Source organism: Heptranchias perlo, chromosome 16 (genome assembly GCF_035084215.1).
Source record: "Heptranchias perlo isolate sHepPer1 chromosome 16, sHepPer1.hap1, whole genome shotgun sequence".
In the NCBI taxonomy this organism is placed as follows: Eukaryota; Metazoa; Chordata; class Chondrichthyes; order Hexanchiformes; family Hexanchidae; genus Heptranchias; species Heptranchias perlo.
The window spans coordinates 24,244,892-24,269,429 of NC_090340.1; the positions used below are offsets into that span (position 1 = coordinate 24,244,892).

Consider the following 24,538-nt stretch of genomic DNA (forward strand, 5'->3'; position numbering starts at 1 on the left):
TGATAGCAAAAAAGTCAGCCTGAAAATCTACAACAAAATGTAAATACTATTGCATCACAAGACGCACATGTATAAGTACCTTCCAAATTCATTAGAATTTAACTTGCTTATATCTCAGCAAACATCAACTTAATAAATAGATAAGTAATAGGCTGTCCATTTCTATAGCACATCTAATACAACTTGCATTTATATAGCACCTTTAGCATAGTACAAACATCCCAAGACACTTCACAGGAGCTTCACAATATCAGACAAAATTTGATACCGAGCCAGAGACATTAGGACAGATGACCAAACGCTTGATCAAAGAGGTAGGATTTAAGAAGTGACTTAAAGGAGCACTTTATCTTTTATATCATAAATGGATATGCTAGATTTCCATCAATTCATACTCAAAAAAAAAATTGCATTACAAAAATAGGTAGGTTTGATATTGAGAACAGGACAAATTATGTAGTCTATAATTCAATTGCTTTAAACAGAACAATGTCACAGTCATTTTGGACAACAGTGACGAGACAGTTGGACAATATTTGCAGTCCATTTTAATATTTGAAGATCTCCTTAACCTGAACTCAGTTATTTTAACACCCATTTGGTTTTGCAGTGTCAAATCACAAATCGAGATATTTCATGTTATAACAAAACGAAAATTCTTAAATACTAGATTCAGAAAAGGTAAAAGGACAAAATAAAAGCATAAACTGAAAACCAGTGTGAAAAAATAGTTTTTGTAAGCTGTTATAGTGTCCTGATAAAATGTTGCGTGACAGGTCAGAGTGTGCAACTTACTGAAGTCTTCATGAGAGACAGCAGACGGCATTAAAATAGGTTCTTCTGTATTCTTGTGAGGTTGGAAATAAATCTGCACATCCTGAAGTGTTCTGAAACAAGAAAAAATGTTCAGAACACGTTTTGAAGATAGAAGCAATCTGCAACCTAACATCTCCCAAGGATTCTGACAACAGAGAAAACTCAATATTTGAAGTGGTCCTCTGGTCACACTTCATCGCTCGTGCAAGAGCAGAAGGAAAATTGTCCATTCCATTCACTGATGCATCCAAATGAAATGGAATTGACAATTCCTCTGTAGCAAAGTGCTACACCCTGTCTGACTCCTTGACAGAAGAGAAAGGAAAAAGACAACTTTCCAACGTGAAGTAGTCTGAAGGGTGGATGCTGAAGCTATTAACACGGCTATTCTGAAGCAATGAAAGATACGCCGGTTTTATGCAATGCAAATTTCTGAACAGATTGCATACTATTAACATGTACAGGTTTCAGAAAAAATGGTACTTGACAGGGTGCATAATAGCCCTGTTTCACCAGCTATGGGAATCTCTCATGGTCCAGGGTTGCTAGAGGGAAGTAACTGCACTTCCTCTGATTGTCTTAAGGATATCTATCCAAACCTACCCTATTATGACAAGTGACCCCTGAAAGGCAACTACAAACACTGTTAATGTTGACACTGGTTTTGAAGAATCAAATGGTTAAATACTAGCAGCACAAGGTTAGTGAGAACAAAATGCATGTTCTTGCAACCTACTTTTAACATTCTCCAAATAACCAGAATGAAGGGGTATCTGTTACCCAACAGGCTATTTAAATGCTTGTAAAGCAATAATATGGAACATACATCCTTAATTTCAACAGAGATGGACCCTCATCCCCAATCAATTGAGCTTCTTAGCTCTAGATTATTTCATTCAATGCGATTCATAGCAGAAATAAAATGTAAGGTATGTGAACACTGACGCTTAAGCTGGAAGAAAACTTTAAATTTAGAAACTGTTAAGGGAAGTGGGACCTTAAGAAGTGATTAGAAAAGCACTTATTTCATCAAGTAATTAGCATTCTAGCGACTACATGGCCTATCTGTGGAATTGCATTGCAACATGATCAATAATGAAATATCATTCATTCTCCCCATACTTGAACAACTGATCTATGGCTTTAGATCATAAGGTCAGAAATGGGGATGTTCACTGGTGATTGCAGTGTTCAGTTCCATTCACAACCCCTCAGATAATGAAGCAGTCCGTGCCAGCATGCAGTAAGACCTGGACAACATCCTCACTTCCTGACTCCCCAAAGACTTTCCACCATCTACAAAGCACAAGTCAGGTGTGTGATGGAATACTCTCCATTTTCCTGGATGACTGCAGCTCCAACACCACCATCCAGGACAAAGCAGCCCGTCCACCACCCTACACATTCACTCCCTTCACCACCGGCGCACCGTGGCTGCAGTGTGTACCATCCACAAGATGCATTGCAGCAACTCGCCAAGGCTTCTTCGACAGCACCTCCCAAACCCGCGACCTCTACCACCTAAAAGGACAAGGGCAGCGGGCACATTGGAACACCACCACCTGCACGTTCCCCTCCAAGTCTCACCATCCCAACTTGGAAATATATCGCCGTTCCTTAGTCATCGCTGGGTCAAAATCTTGGGACTTCCTATCTAACAGCACTGTGCAAGAACCTTCACCACACGGACTGCAGCGGTTCAAGGCGGCGGCTCACCACCACCTTCTCTAGGACAATTAGGGATGGGCAATAAATGCTGGCCTTGCCAGCGATGCCCACATCCCACGTACGAATAATACAAAAAATTAAAACTGTCAGTGGTACCACAGATATCAGCTGCTATTTATAATTAGAAACGCTGAATAAAAATTATGAAATTAAAATGGAAAGAAAATATGGAAAACCTACAAACTGATGTTTGAATGTGTTCATTGCATCATATTCAAAATAAAACATGTCTTGATCTCAGAAAATGGATTCTGCATTCAACCAAATCCAGATATGGAGATAAATTGCAACTCTGAAATAGCACCCAGCAACTAAGATGCTCATCCCTATCCTTAGTATGGAAGGACTAAACATCTAAACTATATCCCTGTACAGATCCTTGTCCTTCAAACAGAGGAAAACTCACTCTATGATGACTCATCAATTCACTTGAAAAATTGGGGTTATTTTCATTAGGAGATTAAGGAGTGATTTGATAGATGTTTGAAATTATGAAGAGAGTAGATAGAAACAGACAGTTTCTAGTGATTGAGGCATCTGGAGTGAAGGGACACAGATGCATGATTAAATGTAAGAGATTTAGGACATAGAGCAGGAGAAACCTTTTTTTTTTAAAAAGAGAGCACGAGTGGCTGTGGAATGCAATATCACAGTCAGTGATTGAAACAGAGACAATGTCAACATTTAAGAATTGGTTAGATAGGTAGTTTAAAGAAAGGGGATTAAAGGGATACTGGAACAGAGCAGGTATATGGGATTCTGACTACTGCTCATATGGAGAACACCAACACAGACCGGTTGGACTGAATGGCCTGTTTCCATGTTGTAATTTCTATGTAACTTTATGTAAGTAAGTGAGTAGCTGAATCCAGACCAGGAAAGTCCCATGTCTCAGGGGGGAGGGATCTGGTAGCAGTAACAAAAGTTTAAAGATAAAAGAAGCAGATGAGTGTAAAGGTCAGATCAGGGTAAGGAATAAACGGTCAAGGAACAAATACAGTTATAAAACAGAAGTATAAAAGGACTGTTAATAATAAAGTAAAAGGAACAACTATTAAAGATGAATTAAACTGCTTGTACAAGCGATGTACACAGCGTCAAAAATAAAATGGGGGAAACATGAGGCAACAACCCATAGCGAGGAATCAGATGTAGTTGGAATAACTGAAACATGACTACATAAAGAACAGGACTGGCAACTAAAAATTACAGGCTATAACACAATCACAAAGGAGGGGGGTGGAACAGCTGCACTAACAGAATTAACAAAACGGCAGTAGAAAAAAGGGACGCAACTAACAGAAGGATAAAAACAATCTACATGCATTGAAATAAAAGATAAGGGGTCGATCACACTGATAGGGGTATACTACAGACCACCTAATGGTGGAAAAGAGGTGGAGGAAGAAATATATAAGCAAATGTGAGAAATGAGTAAAGGACATAGAATAATAATCATGGGAGATTTTAACAATTCCCAAATAAGCTGGCAAGAGGTAGGTAAAGAGGTACAGAGAATGGAGTTTTCACAATGTGTGCCGGACTCCTTTCTTGCCCAGTATGTAAAAAGCCCAAGAAAGGAAGCATTGCTGGATCTTGTAATGGGAAATGAACCAGAACAGATAAGAGCAGTAAGCGTAGGGGACCATCTAGGCAATAGCAATCACAGCATAAGGTTTAAGCTGAAGATTGAGAAAGACATAAGTATGACAAAGACCAAAGCAATAAAGGGGAAAAGCTGATTTTCAGGGGATGAGAATGGAACTAGGGAAAATAAACTTGAAAAATTTACTGAAACAAAGAAATAGAACAGTGGAAAACATTTAAAACAGTGATCGAGAGTCCAGGAGAAGTATATCCCACTAAAAAGCAAGAACAAACCAGCCAGTAATTATACACCATGGATGAATAAAGAAAAAGGCATACACTAAGTACATAGATAACAAAGTAGAGGATGACAAAAGGGAATACGAAAAGGTTAGGAAAGAAGTTTTTAAAAAATTAGGACGGAAAAGAGAAACTACAAAATTAAATTATCATGGAATATAAAAAGAATGTGAAATATTCTACAGACACAAATCAGGATAGGGATAGGGCCACTAAGGAAAACAAACAATAAACTCACAGGTAATGACAGCGAAATAGCAGAAACGTTAAATTACTTTGCCTCAGTATTTACCAGGGTGACTAACAGTGGACATAACATTAGAAGAGATCAAAAAGATACAAAGGAGGGAGATAATTGATAAACTAATCAAATTTAGCAGGTAAAACCCCTGGTCCGGATGGATGGCATCCGCGCACATTAAAAGTTAGGGAAGAGATAGCAGAGGCACTATTACATAAATATAAAACATTCATTAGAAAAGAGAATAGTGCCAGAAGACTGGCGGACAGCTAATGCAATTCCTATATTTAAAAACAGAGTCAGAACCAGCTCAGGAAACTATACACTAATAAGCTTAACATCGGTGGTAGAAAAGAATGGAATGGAGAGGGTTGGTGAAGGTAGTGCAGTTGATGATGTGTATATGGACTTCAAAAGGCAGTTGATAAAGTACCACATAATAGATTTGTTAGCAAAGTTATAGCCCATAAGATTAAAGGGAAAGTGGCAGCATGGGTACAATATTGGCTAGGGGACAGAAAGCAGAGATTAGTGGTGAACTGTTGTTTTTCAGACTGGAGGAAATTATACAGTGGTGTTCCCCAGGGGTCAGTATTAGGACCACTGCTCTTTTTGATATATATTCATGACCTGGACTTGGGTATAATGTCAAAGTTTGCAGATGACACGAAACTCAAATGTAGTAAACAACATGGAAGATAGTAATAGACTTCAGGAGGACATAGACAAACTGGTGAAATGGGCAGACACATGGCAGATGAAATTTAACACAGATAGGTGTGAAGTGATACATTTTGGTAAGAAGAATGAGGAGAGGCAATATAAACTATATGGTACAATTTTAAAGGGGGTGCAGATACACAAATCTTAGAAGGTGGCAGGCAAGTCGAGAAGGCTGTTAAAAAAGCACATCGGACCCTAGGCTTTATTAATAGAGACAGAGTACAAAAGCAAGGAAGTTATGTTAAATCTTCATAAAACACTGGATAGGTCTCAGCTGGAGTATTGTGTTCAATTCTGGGCACCACACTTTAGGAAGGATGTCAAGGCCTTAGAGAGGGTGCTGAAGAGATTTATTAGAATGGTGCCAGGAATGAGGGACTTCAGTTATGTGGAGAGACTGGCGAAGCTGGGGTTGTTCTCCTTAGAACAGACAAGGTTAAGGGGAGATTTGATAGAGGTGTTCAAGATCATGAACGGTTTTGACAGAGTAAACAAGGAGAAACTGTTTCCAGTGGCAGACAGATCTGTAATTAAAGGACAGAGATTTACGCTGATCGGCAAAAAAGCCAGAGGCGACATGAGGAAACGTTTTTTTACGCAGCGAGTTGTAATGGTCTGGAATGCATTGCCTGAAAGGGTGGCGGAAACAGATTTAATAGTAACTTTCAAAAGGGAATTGGATAAAATACTTGAAGGGAAAATATTTACAGGGCTATGGGGAAAGAGCAGGAGAATGGGACTAATTGGATAGCTGTCAAACAGCCGGCACAGGCACGATGGGCCGCACAGACCTCCTCCTGTGCTGTACCTACTATGATTTCATTTTCAAGCATTTCAATTCAGTTGCATAGATTAACATTGATTAAAATTGCCCATCCAGACATCAATACCACTGGTTTGTGTTTTTTGTTCCATTCCTGCTTTGAGCCAGACTCTGAATCAGGAACAGAGGGACAGATACGAGCAGTGACCAACCAATGGTGAGGAGGACCAGTTGTACTTAAGTATTAATGTACTTCTCAGAGATGGTTTTAAAAAAAAAAATCTATTGTTTGACAGGAAGGGGAGTACCGGATCCAATTAGGTTTCTCTTTAACATGTAAAATGCCAAACAAGAAACTATCCAAGACTGCAGCTCCAGCAGATGAAACGTAGTTATATACACACAGGCCTCACATCTAAACCCCTTCAAGTAATACAACTTCCTTTACACAATATTTTTAATGGGCACTTTTTGAGCTTTCTCAGGCTTTAAGTTTTATCATTACTCGTAATAATCGCAGACATAAATATATCTGCCTAAAATGCAAGAAAACATAAATATGTACATAAAATAGTTCTAATTATGTGAACTGTTTCAACTGCTTTGGTTTTAAAACCAGGTTTGAAGATATTGTCGGGTTTAGATAAGATGTACTCCAGGCAGCATTTCCATTTGCATCTCTGAAAGCCTCCAATAAAGTTAGAGAAATCTTAATTCTGCCACTTACTTGGTGTGCACACAGTACAATTTTATCTGTACTACTGAAGATTCAACAGGGCCAGGAGTTCCTTCTGCCAAGAAAAAGTTGAATACATCAGAAATTATGCATGATAGGAAGAACACCTTTACATCACTGCACAGAGGACATGTAGGCAAAGATACTAGAATCAGAGTAGCCCAAGGCCTGCGCCAGTGTTTTTCTCCACGTGAACCACCTAGTCTAATCTCACTCTCCTGCTTGCTCCCCGTATCCTTTGATATTTCTTGTTCAAGCAAGTGTTTAACACCCTTTTAAAGAGCTTATAGAACATATAGATAATAAACACTTCTCTAATTCTACAATGTAGTCCAGCCGCCACGAACAACTGAGAACGACACCTGAATGAAGCAAATCCCTAGAACTTGTCCCTTTAATAAATTTTCTCTCATTAGAACTGTGAACTATGAACTCTGATTCAACTGCTTCAGTTTTAAAAACCAGGTTTTAAGGTATTTTCAGGTTTAGACAAGCTGTACTCCAGGCAGCATTTCCATTTGCACTCGTATTTTCTTTATTGTTTAGACAACTGTCAAGAAACAATGGGTTGTGAAAATAGACACAACTCAACTGTTGCTAAAGAAGCTGGATCAGTTGTGTGACGAGATCTGTAAATTATCAAGGTTAAAGAACTTAAAACATTGAGGTACAAACAGTAACATTTCAGATTTGAAATGAACAGAAGAGACTTTTTTTTATTAAAAATCAGTCGTCATAGGTAACAACAAGCAGAGACGAGTAACATTGTTCTGAGAACATATGCACACTCAGAACTGGCTGAGGAATGAGATTTTACCGAAGATCATGTTTTGAAACATACATCTGTTCCTATGTATGAATGAGTTTATTTCTCATAATATAGATTTTAGTGACTTCACAACTTCAGTGATCCATTAACCAACAAGGAGTGTTAAAATGTTTTGATGAAGGTTTACAGTGCAATTCTCCCCATGATGAAATCCCTAATCACAACCACCCATCCAGGTGAGGAACTTCCCCTAGGGAGGACAACGTATATATATTTTTTATATTTAACAGCTAGTCTTGCACAACAGTTGACTGAAGAGCAGCACTGATAGCATCCTAGGACCAGGATATCTGCCTGCCTTTACAGTCTGAGAATTGTACGCAGTGAAAAGGGAAAAATCTAGACAGATCTCAAACTCCATGCTGAAACATACGCCCGACCACAGGCATGCATCTTGTCATCTGTTGCTTTTGCCTTAACTAGATAGCACTATGCTGTGGTATATGCAATTGTTCTACAAAAAGAACCATACACACACAACATCCTGGAATACACCATTAATAGTTTTTCTGACCTGCATTTAAAGTGTCACTCTCTTCCTCAGCCAGCAGAACCTCTGTGTGTCTCGGGCGACACCTGCTGACATCCTGGATGCCAAAGCTGAGCACTGGGTGAGTAAGCAAAAACTCAGATATGGAGACAAAATGGGCCTTGCCGTCATCCTGGTTCTGATGCAGCTCCATTACGTACAACACCTGTAACAGTTAAATTGCTATTTAAGTGCATAGGTCCATTTTGATTTGAACAATGTGGCATACTGAACACTATGAAGAATTATACAAAAAGAGAACCTGCATCTATATAGCACCTTTAACACAATAAAACATCCCAAGCCGTTTCAGAGGCAAAGAAATGGAGGTCAAGTAGTAGAAGGGGAGCAAAGGATGATGACAAACTGCACAGCTGAAGAGAGATTTTAAAGGAGGCTGGTAGCAAAATAGAGGATTTTATGGAGAGTTCCAGAATGAGAGACTATGAAAAGGGGGTGGAGAGGATGCAAAGGAGACCAGTGCTGGAAGGAGGGGGATCGTGCTGGTGTAATGGCTGAAAAAGTTGTAGAAGTAGTGAGGGCCAAAGCCATGGAAGGATTTGTAAGTAAGGATGACGATTTTGAATACGTGGTGTTGTACGACAAAGGAGCCAATGAAGATCAGAAAGGACATTGGTAATAGTGGAGCAGGATTTAGCAGGACAATATACTGGTGGTGGAGGTTTGGACAAGTTGGAGATATGTAGGGTACAGCTTAGGAGGCCAACAAGGAAAGCATTGGAGAGGTTGAGCCTAGAGGTGACAAAAACATAGATGTGTGTTTCAACAGCAGTGGGTGAGATGTGGGTCAGAGACGGGCAATAATGCAGAGGTAGAAATAGGATGTTTTGGTAATAGAAAAGGTATGCAGTTTGTAGCTCAGTTCAGGGTTGAGTCGGATATGAAGAATGTGTACTGCCAGATTCAGCCTGGACGAGCAGCCGAGGGAGATGGAATGAAGGGCCAGAGTGTGGTGTTCCTGGTAGGGGCCAAACAGGATTGCTTCAGTCTTGCCAATACTCGACTTCTTTGCTGGACAGCTTGTGGCCAGGGGCCTCTACTCATAAATTGGGCTTCATATAAGCAATCGACATTTAGTCATCAGCCAGTAACCCAAAGAAACTTCTGAAGTTCCAAACAGAACCACCAAGCTTGTTTTCAGAAGTAGCTGGCTCCACAGCGTAAGAACGGAGTCTATGCTTAGAGAGAAAACTAGCGGTATCTTTACTATTTTATACTTCAAGGCGGGTAGAGAAATACCGTTTACTATTCATTCACTTGTCTTATGAAATTAAACCATTTGTTGGCTCAGAGGCTGAGTCTCCGGTCAGAACGAGTGCATATTCAGTCCACTGATAGACAGGAATCACAAGGCGGCGCAATACATTCCAGTAGCTGGTGTACAGAGTATGGGTTCTTAGTTATAATCCCCGGGTCACACAATCATTTACCAAGCTTTTGGGCAGGAAAAGATATGCTCCAGATTGTAGGGGATGCAAGGGCTAGCCAGTTGCACCAAACAGACTAAAAACATTTAGTGTAAAAAAATGTACGGGGTCATGGCAGCAGTTTTAAAAGCCAGAGGAACAGATTCTGTTAGGGACTACATCAGTGAGCACTGAAACAAGGTGTAGTTGTGTGGTCAGCAAGGAACAGAGGAAGCAGGAGGTGGGGCTCACAGAGAAGACAACCGGGGGATAGGGAGGGGAAGATAGGAAGAAGCCAGAAAGTGATCTGAGGTCAAGACGAGGTGGGTGGCAGCGAGGAAGGACATAGGTTAGGCAGCCAAGCGCAGAGTCTCAATCTTCGAGGTAAAAATGTCAGTGAGTTCCTCATGCCCAACTTTGATAGCAGAATAATAAAAAAAAATTGAAGCCATAGTGCTCAACATAAAAAGACATATCTCAAACACATTGCTTGGATATAATTTGATGTCCAACCTGTGGAAAAAAAAGTTGCAAAGGAATGACTTCTCAAAGCAGCATTTTAGATGAAATCATAAACTGTGCAAATGAAGCCCAAATAGTTTCTCTTCATTTGAAATCCAAAATGAGATTCCAGTCCTGAAATCATCACCTATCACTTTTAAAATATATATATACACTTCAAAGAGGCAGTTTTGTTCTGCTTTGGATCTTGATTGGTCAGACCACCAATACACAATACATTATTCATGCTGATTAAACTTTGATGCAATTACATCAATTAACGAGCAGTAACAAGAGTGCTTGCTCACTACATACTACCATTATGCTATCACTTTTTACAGCCTTTATCCAGTATATGTTCAATTCCATGAACACTGCCATCTTCTATTTATGTGGAACAAGTGGGAACATTGCCAAATGAGATTTAACCATGAATAAGTGAAGATCTATTAGTTTGACTAATCTCTGTTTAAATTTATGTGTGAACCATTGTAATTCAAATTCATAGCACTGTTAATGAAAAAGATTGCAGAGATGCACTGCAAGGGATTTGAAGAAACTTACTTTTCTCTGTACATCACTGAGGATTAGGTATTCTGCAGATAGATCCAAGCTAGCTTTCAGACTTGGGTGCACACTGGTATTAAAAGAGTCAGGCATAAACCTAAAGTATTAAAAAAAAGACATAACTATGGCACAACAATCTAAAGTGATTCCATTCTCCTTCTAGCATCAGCAAACTGGAGCTGATCTCAAATTACCAAGAAAAACACGAGTCAGGGAAAGGGAGAAAAATTGATGGAAAAGTACTTAAGCCTAAACTTTAAACAAGATAGATATGGTAAAATTCATTGCATTGCAGACCTCTAACAGCTAAAAGAAAAAAAGCTAAAGCCCATCAGTGCCAAAAAGTGAGTATTTCCGGTTATCTGCTAGGAGCTGCTCACAGAAAAGGGGGAGAAAGTGTGGCTTATTCACTGTTATAAACAATTGCTTTGGATTATTAAAGAGCATTCAAACAAATGAACAAGATGCACACATAGCCAGGGTTTGTTTGTCTAATAAGCATGCAGCAAAACAGTGTTACACCAAGCCACTCTTAGTTAACCAATCCTGCCCCTAGATCTGCCCATGGCTTCCCATTTGATTACTAAGCTTCATCATATTGGGACAGCCAAGATTTAAAACAAGGAATGACAGTCATAGCAGCAGGGGCAAAAGGTGTATTGAGAAAACAATCCTGAGCACACATTCTGAGTCTGTCCACCAAGGTTTTATAACTCTGGCAACCAATTACAGCATTCAAGTGTTTTAACTGCCCACTATTCGAGAGTGAATGGTAGTTACAGCAGGTTAAGAAATCTGTTAAGAGGACAAAAATCTACGGAAACAAAATCTAAGGAAACGTTTTAATAAAATCAACATCCCAAGGTATTTAAGTCATGATGTAAAACAAACTGTCCAATTTAGCAAATGGGTGAAGTCAACATTAACGCAGCTTAAAAAACAGGACAGTGAAGTTTAAAACCAATAAATGTGCACTGTATCTCAGCTGTTCTATTTTAATTTTGTATTTTGCACCTGATAGTCTGTAAACAAGTCCATGACACAGTACACCACATCTTCAGCTCCCTGTTCTGATCTGCTCCAGTAATCAAGAAACGCCAGAAAGGGACACTATGGAACAGAGAAAAAGTGAAGCATTAGCAGTGGACAAAAACTAGAGCTAGCATGCGTCAATATCAATAAAAAAGAAAAAACTAATGGACTTGCATTTATATAGCGCCTTTCACAGCCTCAGGACAGCCCAAAATGCTTTAGAGCCAATGAAGCACTTTTTGAAATAAAGCTGTACATTAGTAATGACTTTTTTTTTAAAAAAATAGTTTTAATCCAGAGGTTAAGTTGTTGAATTTTGTTTTGTTCTTCTGATTCAGCTTTACTTAAAAGCCAACTACCACACAAAGCACAACTTCTTCATCTTAGCAGGAAAGTAGAAACACCAGAAGCCGTGCAAAGTCTGCAGCCCACTGTCCTTTTGCTTGGAGGAAGCAAGGCAACAAAACAAACTTAAAACTTCAGGAAGGGGAAAAGAATACTAGCAAAAACTGCTCATGGCACCACCTCAACAGAACACTTTCCTCATAGCTGCAGGGGCTCTTTTTACAGATGCTCCACAGGGATTTCACTTTTGCACCATCATTGTCCGCTGTGGTGGTTGTGTGTTCTCTAACCTGGCAGTCACTCTGCACATTTTACATTGCTATGAAGCAGTTCTGGCATCACAGTGACACAAAATGAAATTTGACCTTTCACCAACGGTAAGGTGCCAGCAAGCAGAGTTCAGATTTTAAACAAACATGAGCATTGCTGTAGTTAGGACAATAATGTTCAAATATAGCTTTTTAGGGACAGAATTGAATTCATCATATAAAGCATTTAAGACCACAAGGCCTACTTGAAAGTATATTATAAAAACAATGATGCTTTTTGCCCTAAAAACCGTCTATACAACCACGTACTGTGAGGAACAGATTTCACGAAAAGACAGAACTTATGTGTGGCAACCTCAGCTAAATAGCACTTAATTTAGTAGTCAGTAACATGTGGTATAGAATGTACAGCACAGAAACAGGCCATTCGGCCCAAAAGGTCCATGCCGGTGTTTATGCTCCACACAAGCCTCCTCCCTCCCTACTTTATCTAACCCTATCAGTATTTCCTTCTAGTCCTTTCTCCCTCATGTTTTTATCTAGCTTCTCCTTAAATGCACATATGCTGGATGCCTCAACTACTCCTTATGGTAGCAAGTTCCACATTCTAACCATTCTGGGTAAAGAAGTTTGTCCTGAATTCCCTATTGGATTTATCAGTGACTATCTTATGTATGGCCCCTAGTTCTGGCCTCCCCTGCAGATGGAAACATCTCTACATCTACCCTATCAAACCCTTTCATAATCTTAATGACCTCTATCAGGTCACCAATCAGTCTTTTCCTTTCTAGAGAAAAAAGAGCCCCAGCCTGCTCAATCTTTCCAGATAGGTATAGCCTCTCAGTTCTGGTATCATTCCAGTAAATCTTTTTTGCACCTTCTCCAGTGCCTCTATCTTTTTTTATAATGTGGAGACCAGAACTGTTCACAGTACTCCAAGTGTGGTTTAACCAAGGTTCCATACAAGTTTAACATAACTGCTTAAACATAACTGAGGGGTAACCGACATAACATGTTGTCTTGTAACTTTAGTGGTCTGTTAGTTATTTTGTTTATATTATGCAGCAATTCTCCACTTTTAAAAACTGCGATATGACTAATATTAATCCATCTTGTCTGCATGCCATGGGCAAAAATCCAAGCAGCTTGGACATAAGTCTAGTTAGTACAAGTCCTTTCAGTATGACCTCAAGTAAATACTCAAACTTTTCTACAGTAAATTTGGACTTGCTTTATGAGAACATTATTCCTTCAGCATACCGAAAATACACTCAAATTTTGCAGATCTTTCCTTCATGATACAATACCTGGATAAATAATCTTGTAAATATTTAATAAGGGAGTGTTATAAAGTAGAACATTTCTTTAATGGTCCACTTCCATAGTTTTTGTTGAAATCAAACTTTTAAAAAAAAGTTTTCTATAAAGGAACTGAAGCTGGTTCAATATTAATTTTAATAAAGTTGCCAAGCAAGGCAGCTCAATGGAGCTCCAACACTGAATGAAAGAACCTGGGTGCATACCCTTGATTCCCCACATAGCAGTTCCCAATCTCAGCCACGTTGTCACAGAAGAGAGTGGAGCAAAAGCCACACCCTTCTCCAGTGGAGGGTTGCGGAGAAAGAGGAAGAAATCGCTTCAACCTGCTTTCAGGCACTTCCCAGTGGGTAGTTTCAAAGTGGCACATGGTCCAGAGACCTAGAAAGGGGAAACGGGGAGAGACAAAAAAAAAACAAAATAATTTCTCCAAAACTCAAGTTCCTCCACAGTCACTTAGCCTATTATAAAGTCACAAAATAAAGCTCCATTACTAGCCTGCAAACAGTAGGTTTTTATTTTGTGTTTTTTTAAACTCAAGGTCAGGACAGTTTCAACCCTCTCCCCCCAGTTCAATGACACGATAGTCAGGTTTGAGTGCAAGCAACACAAACAAAAAGAATTACTTCAAATTCAGCATATTTCACCTCAAAAAAATGGGTTTAAAATATTTATTTTTCTTACAGCTATCTTGTGAACTGACAATTTCAATAAGAAATTGTAGAATCATGCAGCACTACATTTCTATACACTTGCACATAGTATAGAAATGTTGCTCTGCCTGTCAAATGGAGTATAAACATTTACACAAAGTTGCAGTACAAACTTACTCTGGATCCTGCTTTTTGTGGTTGTCACAAAAAAGTAGGCAAGATAATGGTCTACCATCATGGGGCTTCCATTCATGAAGACACCTGACAAAAGGTCCAAGGAACAAATGATTAGGAAATGAATGAAACAGAGGAGATTCATTTCAAAAATATTTGATATAACAATGCTGTATCAGTACGGCAAATGGACAATTCTGAGTGCCAAGAGTGATTAAATGATAATTCTTATATACCTACCAGGTTTCCATTTCAAATACATACTGGAATTGCATGTGTAAAACTCATCTCGACTACAAGAAAAAATGAATCCCAACCCCTAATCAGCATTCAGGAATGAAGGTTACCACATCTCCATGACACTTGGCTAATAAGCTCACTGAAGAAACCAAATGAGACTTCACCTCAGCAGATCAATGCTTGCAAAATGTCTGCTCAGAGCTCAGCAGTAGCCTTCTACAAATAGGTTTCATTAGTGAAAAACAACTGAGAGGACAGAAAGAAGTATCTTCCATTGAAGGAATTTCCTCAAGACACTTGCTCCTTCAATGTCAATATTTATAGCGGGCGTAAAACTGGAACAAAACCCACATCATTATGTTGTATTCTTGGGCAGAGAAAGAGACATGTTTGCACTAGCCAGTTCCCATATTAATTGCATAAGTGATTCTAGCCAACAGGAATTACTCCACGCATTTTATAAACAAACATCTGGGAACAGGTTAACTACCCAGAAGGCAGGGAATCTTGCAAAGTGCAATGGGACCTAAACTAGAGAAAAAAATATGTGCAAAGGGCAAGGAGAGTGCATCGTGCACAGGTTACAGCCAAGAGAAAAAAAATCTCTCAAAAAGTATCCAATTGATTCTTAAAGGGTCAAAGTTAAAATCAGGTTACAATAAGAATTCTGAAGATGCAAAATTCAATGTGATTCAATATTTATACAAGAGTTGTTGAAATCGCAGCAATTTTTTTCCCATCACCAGAATTCTGCACCGTCCCCAACATCTGCAACAAGCAAGCAACCAATCTCATTGTAGAGAAAAAGTGATGCTTATGCCTCACCTTCATCTGGGAAGCAGGGTGAATTAGGTATCAACTTTTAAGTTTGTGAATAAGCACAAAAGGCAAGGTAAAATGATTACTGGCAAGAACTTAACAAAACTCTTGCTCCAGTCTCAAACCAACGGTAAGCCAGCTCCAGAAACACAAGACCACACCACATGACGTCACAGTTGATTAACAGCCTAGCTACACGTCCCTTTAAGTTCGGCAGAAAATGGCTACAAACAGGGGGAAAAAAAAGCTGAAGATGTTACTATATACACTAAATTGCAAGCTACAAATTTCATGAACACAATACACTATGGACTGATTAAACCATGTGATTTTATGTATAAATAAGCACTCGTATTATGCAATTGGCGCCACTAGGTTTTGTTTTGCAGAAACCACTGTTCTTAACTCGTGCCCACTGTGTATTCAGATCCAAACTAAAGTTACTAATAAATATCAGCAAGATACAACACAGCCATCACAGTAAATGAAGGCACATGAGAACTGAGCATCCCTCAAAAATTCACATAACCTGATTTTTAATATCAGGGACTCTGAACATTGCCCTGTCCCTTGATGTACCTCAGCAACTGAGACACCCTTCATGTAACATGATAATTGTTAATGGTTTTTACATTTCATAATCAAGCTGGCACTTCTGTTAAAATTAGACTGGAATTTCATGTTCCATCATTCATAAATAAGTAAAATATGATTTGCTTGTTTTTAACCCAAAGAACACTATTTACCACTATTAAACCAAAAAGGGTTTAAATCAGTTAAATATCCACAACATGCATTTGTTCAAATTGAGATTTTTCTTGTGTAGTATGGCCGTTATTTATTTCTTTACAACTTTTGTTTGCCTGGGTGTTATATTTTATTTTTAATACAAATTCACACTTGTTGAATCTGCTAAATCAAACAAACACTGATCAGTTAGCTTTAACCAAAATTATATACCTTGGTTGATCTTGACCCTCTATGTAGATCTGCCAGAATTTTACGTATCCATCATGGCTCGCAGTTGCAAGGACTGTTCCATCTGGGGATAAGGCACCTTCACTGATGCGCTGGAAAGGAAGAGGCTATTTAGAAATTCTAACCAATATTTGCTACAGGAGTATTTCAAATGCATATACAATTCTAAAGCTTTGACAGCTTGTGAACTATTGTTAACACCCCAGACAACGCTAAGGCTGGACAATGAGACACTTCATTTGATTCTGTTACCGCTAAGTAATCATTCAATAAGATGTGTGCGCCTGCAAACAATTCTGCTTCAGAAATGGGCAAGACTTTTAAAAAAAATAAATTTAACAGCAGCCCAGCAAGAATGCAGAGCCCACTACTACTGAATGTTAGCAAGGTGATAGGAAAAGGTACTGGGAGGATCATCAGGATGATACTGGCTACAAAACTGGACTTACACACCACTTGTAATTCTTGTGTTCACCAAGAAAGACAGGCTCGACCCTCTACTATATTAATTAAAGCACTGCACTTCCAATGGCGCAATCCACCATTAATGCACACACCTCAGTACCATGTTACTAATGAAATCAGGTCCCCCAAAAAGGAGCCTACACTCAATTTAAAAGATAACTAGAACCATCAGCACATTTGATTAAAAAAAGAGAATGTTTGGGAGCATAGCAAGAGGCATAACATATAAATCCAGAAAGGTCATTTTAAAACTGTATTTGGCCCAGGTGAGACCACATCTGGACTACTGTGTGCCATTTTTGTCTCCCTATTTCAAAAATGATATTCAATTATTGGAGGGGGTAGAGAGAAGGGCTGCAGGTTTGATCCCAGAAATTAAGGGAATGACATATAAGGAAAGATTCTCTACACTGGGTCTTTCCTCTCTGAAAAAATGACTGAGGCGGGAGTGCGATAGAAGTGTTTAAATATATTAAACATTTGGACAAATTGGAACCAAGCAAGCTTTACTGGCATGTACAGAATTTAAAAACAAGAAGTCACATTTACAAATTAACGGAAAAAAAACAGGAAATGCAGGCGGAACCTTTTTTTTTTACTTAAACGGTGGAACACATTACTGGCATGGGTGCTGGAACAAGAAACCTGAATGGGTTTCAAGAACAATCTTTCAATTATATAGCACCTTTCATGACCTCAGGATGTCCCAAAGCGCTTTACAGCTAATGAAGTACTTTGAAGTGTAGTCACTGTTGTAGTGCAGGAAACGCGGCAGCCAATTTGCGCACAGCAAGGTCCCACAAACAGCAACATGATAATAACCAGATTTTTTTTTTTTTTTTTTTTTTATAAACGGTGTTGGTTGAGGGATAAATATTGACCAGGACATCTTTGAAATAGTACCATAAGATCTTTTGCGTCCACCTGAGAGGACAGACGGAGCCTCCATTTAACGTTTCATCCGAAAGACAGCACACCTCTGACAGTGCAGCACTCCCACAGCATTGTACTGGAGTGTCAGCCGAGATTATGTGCTCTGGAGTGCAACTTGAACCCACAACCTTCCGATTCAGAGGCGAGAATGTTGTTACCAACTGAGCCACGGCTGACACTAAAGAACTAGACAGGTTCTGGTCAACAAATGGAATTCAGTGTAATTAGAAATGCACCAAGGGAAAACTGTGCATAGGTGGGATAGATGGAACAAAAGTCTTCTCCTGCCTAAAACCATTACTATGTTACTTAAAAAAAAATCAACTTACTCAAAACACCGAGAAAATTGTCACAAGTGCAAGAAGCCTGAGCTTTGTTTTATCGTAACTGCTTCATTTAAGTGAGATCTGTAAACAACACCCAGGAAATGCCTCAACGAAGCTTTGCTAAACAGGGTTTGTCATCTTTCAAAAATAAAATTAGTGATGATATATAGTCAGTCATTAAAAAGGACTCCATTCAAATGTAATAGCTTTTTTTGCTTTTGTAATCGGATTTGTCACTAAGCATATAACCAACGCATGATTAGCACTGAGCAGTCAAAGTTAGCAGAAACCCTAAACCATTCATTTTGACAACCGTACACAGGTTCAATTTCTTTTGACGATTTTTTCATTTAAGACCATACTTACTGCTGTGTGCCCTTTCACAATGATAAAGCCTTCTTTTATATCTGTTGCTTCAACAGGCCAGGCACTATTGCTGCTTCTTAGTATATCCAGATCCCAAACCTCAGCCTGTATAAAGTGACAAGTATAAAACATTTATAAATATAAATATAACCACAAACATAATAAAATAAAAATTTATCCATCCATCAATTCACCAAACCGAAATATTAATTTGGTTCCACTAATGACTGTGGATAAATGCACCACATGGTGAGATGCTGAAAGATGAAAATCAGGACCATCCCAAATCTTAGTTCTTATTTGTTCAAACTTCAGTAAACCTTTTTGATTCCTTAATAAACAGGTAACAGATAACCTAAGTTATTAAAGTTACCACAAATCTGGGTAGCATTGTCAATGAAGTGTAACAGTTCTTTTCCTTCATCTTGATTAGCACAAAAATTTGCGCTCCAGAAACTGAACGATCCATAGGCAGCAGCAAGGAGGTCAGCTGGTTTAAAAAAATTTTTAAAGTTACTGTAAAGTCCCAATGTTACTGATTTTGAAGTGTTCCCATCCATCTTACCCTATCTTCATGTAAAACAGCAAGTGTTTGACTTCCATCTTCATTTTCGTCATTCTCCTCTGGAATAAAGGGGCACCAGATGATCCTCCGATTTGTATTTAAAGGTGTTCCATCTGGTCTCTTGATGTGCACTACAATTTTTTCCCTGAACACTCAGTTTAGGAAACACTTTATTTACAAAAGTGACAATTTATTGACCAGTAACTTAACTGGATTAAGCTCATATCCCAGACAGTGCAAATGTGTGTCTGAATTTCACATTTAAAAATAGGTCTGTTGAACTATCTTGATTGCTCAAGTAGGTAAATTCACCACCCGATGTGGTAGACATACAAAAATCAGGAAAGAAACCAGTTTGATCCCCATGCTGTGCTAAATTAGCTGCCCCAAGCCAAGGTAGCAATGATGGCACTACAATCAGTTTCAGGGACGAAAGAATAGCACAGCTTCCTACCCCTAATTGGTATCCAGTGAACACTGCAAAGTGAGTATATGTGGATATCAGGTGATAATTAGATCACGCTCAGCTAGGATGTCCTTCGGGGTCATATAACCTGCCGACCCTGTCAAGGGTCCAATATGGCAATCGGGCAAGCTCCTGGAGAGTTGTTAGTGCCTGCGGAGCCACACGCAAACTTCGGTCACCACCTTGGGTGGCATAGAGCGAAAGAACAGAATAGGAAGTTGAAATCAAAAGCATGAGAATCAAATCTGGAAACAAAATTAAAGAAAGTATTATTGAAAGCAACCTTCTGAAAACCAGTAAAAAGCAAAATACTGCAGATGCTGGAAATGAAAAAGAAACAGAAAAGGCTGGAGACAGCAGATCAAACAGCAACTGGCTTCAGTTCTAAAGAAAGGTATACACCTGAAATAGACTATATGTTCTCTCCACAGATATTCTGTGTTTCCAACCTTTTTTTGTTTCTGAAATCGAATACTTCACTCAATTGTAGTTTACATTGTTTGAGACAATCTCAGGTCTCTTCTCAATTTACTTATGTCATCACACAAATTAGAACAGGTCACTAGTTTTCCCACATTCAGTATTCAATAACCGAACTTCCTAGCTGTCACACAATGCCTCTACGAACCCATCTACTTTCAGCATTAACACTTGACTAACTTTACACAGTAACGACAGCAATCAACTTTATAAGAACGCATTGCAGATGAATATTTTAACCAAGCAACAGAGGTTCATTGCCTCTACAAGGATACTGTATTTTTCCATTTTCTTCATTCAGTTGCCAGACGAACAGGTTGCCTGCCTCATCAACACATGCCAGCTGATTAGAGTTGAGGTGCGCAAAGCCCAAATCAGCAACTCCCCCAGTAAATCCTTTGAGTAAAGTCCGTTCAGCCATGCCTACACTCAATACCCGTACCATGCCAACACCATTAGCCCCTGTGCAGAGGAAAATAAAACCGTTACTAGGTTCCATGTAAATGCATGAATAAAATCTGTTCAACCATATAACATCCATAAATTAATGCTGAACGCCTTTAAAAGTTGTACTTTGATATAAACACTTTGTCTGTATAAGTCAATAATTCAGTACACAGAACAATATGCTTCAAATACAACTGTAACTAAATGTACGCATGGATTCTAACACAATAACAGGCAGGCTCTTTCACACATTTTGGGCAAATCCTAACATTCCTCCGATTCTTAATTATTCAACAACTATCAAAATATATAATCAAATATATACTTTGCATATTACACAATCTTAGAGATTCATTTATAAAATGAACAAGTGGTTGTCTACTTACAAGAGTTCTTCCCCACATCTTTTGTGTGAAAGGCCTAAAAGGTCCTAGGTGCCACATCCACACATAACTTACAACAGTTTATCAAGTAGAATGAACCTCGATAACAATGGTTAACAGGTTGTGACAGTGACAATACAACACTTATCTAATGGGTTTCTAAAATAAAAAATGTCAAATATAAATTCATGAGGTATCTGTCCTATTCTATTTGTTCCAACAGCAAAGGGATTTTAGTTCATATAATTCTAAATGGTTCCACGAAAATAGAGTGAGTGTGACCTGCAGTTCCATTAAATCCTGCAAGGTTCCTTTTTTAAAAAAAGTCTTATTTATCTGCTAGAAATGAAGAATGCTCACCTCTAATGGCATATGCCAGATACTGATTGGACACGGCTATGAGGTTGCCATAGTAGTATTTCTGCTCCCATTCATATTTTGCTACAGGTTGTATTTTTACCTAAAAATAATACTCGTTAGTTTGTCTGTTACAATAAAAAAACTCCCAAACTCATTATTCAATCTCATCTTTCCAGCCCTCCAATATTTTTAGTCTTGTCTTTTTCATCACCAGAGCCATACTGCACTCTAGCACAAACTTAGAGCTGAAAAACTTGCAGATTTGCACATCTTAATCTTATCATAGCAAAGGATGTTTCATTTGAGGAACTGCCGTATAAAATAATTTGACTGAATTCTTGTTTTTTGTCCACAATTTAAGGGCATGAATTTTTACATTTTAAAATGGTAGAATTCAAGTGTTAGTTTACACACAATTGTACCATTTATACACCAAGCACTTTTCCTAAAATTCAGATCAGATATAAAGAGATTAGTTAAAATGCATTTTGCATCAAGTAAAAAAATTGAAGAGACCTGGATAAATACCAATCTCCACAGCCACCTCCCATAATTTTTTCCAAGTGCATTATATTCATATAAATAAAACATTTTCTGATAGTAGACTCTCCAGGGTGAGCTGCAGTGTAAGCAGGACAATCCACGTTCAATAGCTGGTCACAGTGGAACTGGAATCAACACCAGCATGCACTACAAGCAAAGTATTACATATCTACTCTTCATTCACTGTAAATGCTTCACTTGACACAAACAAGTTGAGATCAGTCATTAAGATAAGCTTTATAATGTCTGACCTCAATTTGTTTTTGTCAACACAAATTGTTACTATTTAGCTGCCAGGCTGTATAGAGTAATCAAAAAGACTCTATTATACAAAGAATGCATTGTTTTGATGTAAACATCTGATGAAGCAATCTCAATTTTGCATTGAAGATACAAATCTATATACAGTATACAAGTCCAATATCATTGTTTGAGAGACTGATATTGATCAAGCAAGCAACATTAACATGAAAAAATCATTTTATTCCACCAATCCATCCTCAATTAATGCCTATGTACAATGTTTCATGAGAAAGTTTAAGTACATTACAGCACTACTTAATTTGGCAACAGACATAAAGGCTGCATTTAACATGTTCAACATTTAGTGCCCATTATCTACAGTCCGTCTTACCTTGTTGCTACCCCTGGCCTTATTACTGATGCTAGAATCATTGCTTGCCACAATTTCCACTTCTTTGGCAAATATAACACAGTTTGAACTGTCATCACCAGAGAGATATCTAGGGAAAGACATAACCAAATCATCAGTGCAGCCCTATATCCTTAAAACAAAACTCATATGCTGCCCAGTGCTGCAGTACATTGATTGATGTATTAAGAAAATTCTCCACATAATGGCAAAATTTTCATTTGTGCTTGTGACTCCTCATTCGACATGGATGATCACAAGTAGAATCTGGGCAGGGACAATATCTTCCCCCGACAGGAGGTAGTAAAACATTGGAACCCAAATCTGCACAAAGTGCTTGTGCGTACCTCAGAGAAGTCACAAGCAAAAGCCTAATAACAGGTCTTTAGTGCATCCTCTCTATTGGAGATTTAGATATAGTCCCTCATTTTTCTGAGGGAGGGCAGGGGAAGTAGTGGGATAAATTACAGTTCATTATATACTTTCTCCAACAGAAAATTGCACATTTCTTGACATTAAATACAAAATATATAGCTAGTACAGCATATCTTACATCTCTTGATTTTCCTGTAGGTTCAGCTTGTCCACATTTGTATGGTTTGACTCTCGGAGAATGGGCCCATCTCCAGCTGCAATGGGATCTGGTACCAGCAATCCATTCAGTTCTCCATTGTAGGATGCAGATTTCTTTTGGCTGTCAACTGTTGACTCTAACAAACAGAAGGAATTACATTAAATTACAACTCACTGTGCACCTCAAGGTTTTTTAAAAAAATGCCATTTTGTCTTGAATCAAGAGGTTTACAGTTACAACATGGAATTTGAATATGGATGTAACAGTTTTGGAAATTCACTTGGAATATTATTGCAAACTGCAATAGCACAACCATGGCAACATAATGTACATTTTGTCATGTACAACTTAGGATTTTAAGAGGAGCTAAGGAGAGGAAAATTAGCCACGGTTCCCACTCCTGGGGGCTTTCCTGTGACCCCTACTGTAAAATGCACGTGTACACACACTGGATGAAAACGAGAGCTCGGCTGTGAATCCCCCATATTTGAATAGCTTCAACCACTCAATGTTTAAGCTCATATATGAAGCGTCACCACTTAGATAAGGTACTGAAGAACACCAAATGCCCAATGAACTGTACCCATATAAGCCAACACCTTCCAGAGAGAAAAGTAGCAAGAAAAACTTAAGATGTGACCTTAATTTGTCCTGAAAAACTAACCTCTATTGAAGTTTAACCCCCACCTTCTCATTTTCTAATGACGCATATGGCAAAGATTAGAATTCTTGAAAGAGGGTAAAGCGCAATCATAAACATAACAGCACATCCTCTCTCCAGCAGCAGATTGTTCTGAAAATGACGAGATCAATTGTGTGCCAGAACTCAGTCATGTAGAACATCATTTACGCCTCACATAGGTGAAATTAGAACCAAAATTTGAATGCCTACATTCACCCAAACGCGATTCCACATCAGGGCAAAGATAGCCACCAATACATGGCATGGATGGGTAGGCCTAAACTAGGTTTGTTGAATACATTAGCCACATGTGGCTAATTGCATTTCTGATTAGTAAATAAAAAAATGAGTAATAGACCTAGTCATTGGGCAGGTGATCTCAATACTCATTTGCATAGCGGATGCAAGTATACTTTAACCTTTTTGTGCGTTTGTTGCTAACATGGTAAGATGAAAAGCAAAGTATGTAATTGCTATTTGATCATTGCGTGTGCTTTACTTCCTTGGTTACTGCTTATTGGTTATCTGTTAAAATTATGTGTAATGTGGGCGACAATGCTGGACTTCGGCACCATGGAAACACCAGCAACATTGCTTGGAGAGAGGGAGCTGTCATCATGGTCAGCTCAGCTAATCAGAATAACCATTCCAGGCCAGAAGGCAAGTCCAGGCAATAACGAGCAGCTCCAACAGAGCATGTCATGGCAAAGGGCAAAAAGCAT

The 24,538-nt window shown here is 38.6% G+C and overlaps 1 protein-coding gene across 3 annotated transcripts in view; it reads right to left on the bottom strand.

Moving 5' to 3' along the window:
* edc4 (enhancer of mRNA decapping 4) overlaps nt 1-24,538 on the bottom strand; it is an 88,773-nt gene that overhangs the window by 47,584 nt on the left and 16,651 nt on the right. For all 3 annotated transcript variants that reach the window (XM_067997824.1, XM_067997823.1, XM_067997822.1), the window contains exons 2-14: nt 23,114-23,270; nt 22,543-22,651; nt 21,366-21,465; nt 20,451-20,637; nt 19,230-19,374; nt 18,665-18,769; nt 16,557-16,666; nt 14,541-14,624; nt 11,762-11,857; nt 10,745-10,844; nt 8,238-8,418; nt 6,886-6,949; nt 796-887 (exon numbers count right to left, since the gene is read on the bottom strand). In XM_067997824.1, coding sequence (XP_067853925.1) covers nt 796-887; nt 6,886-6,949; nt 8,238-8,418; nt 10,745-10,844; nt 11,762-11,857; nt 14,541-14,624; nt 16,557-16,666; nt 18,665-18,769; nt 19,230-19,374; nt 20,451-20,637; nt 21,366-21,465; nt 22,543-22,651; nt 23,114-23,270 — 1,530 coding nt within the window. The remainder of the gene's footprint in view (nt 1-795; nt 888-6,885; nt 6,950-8,237; nt 8,419-10,744; nt 10,845-11,761; nt 11,858-14,540; nt 14,625-16,556; nt 16,667-18,664; nt 18,770-19,229; nt 19,375-20,450; nt 20,638-21,365; nt 21,466-22,542; nt 22,652-23,113; nt 23,271-24,538) is intronic.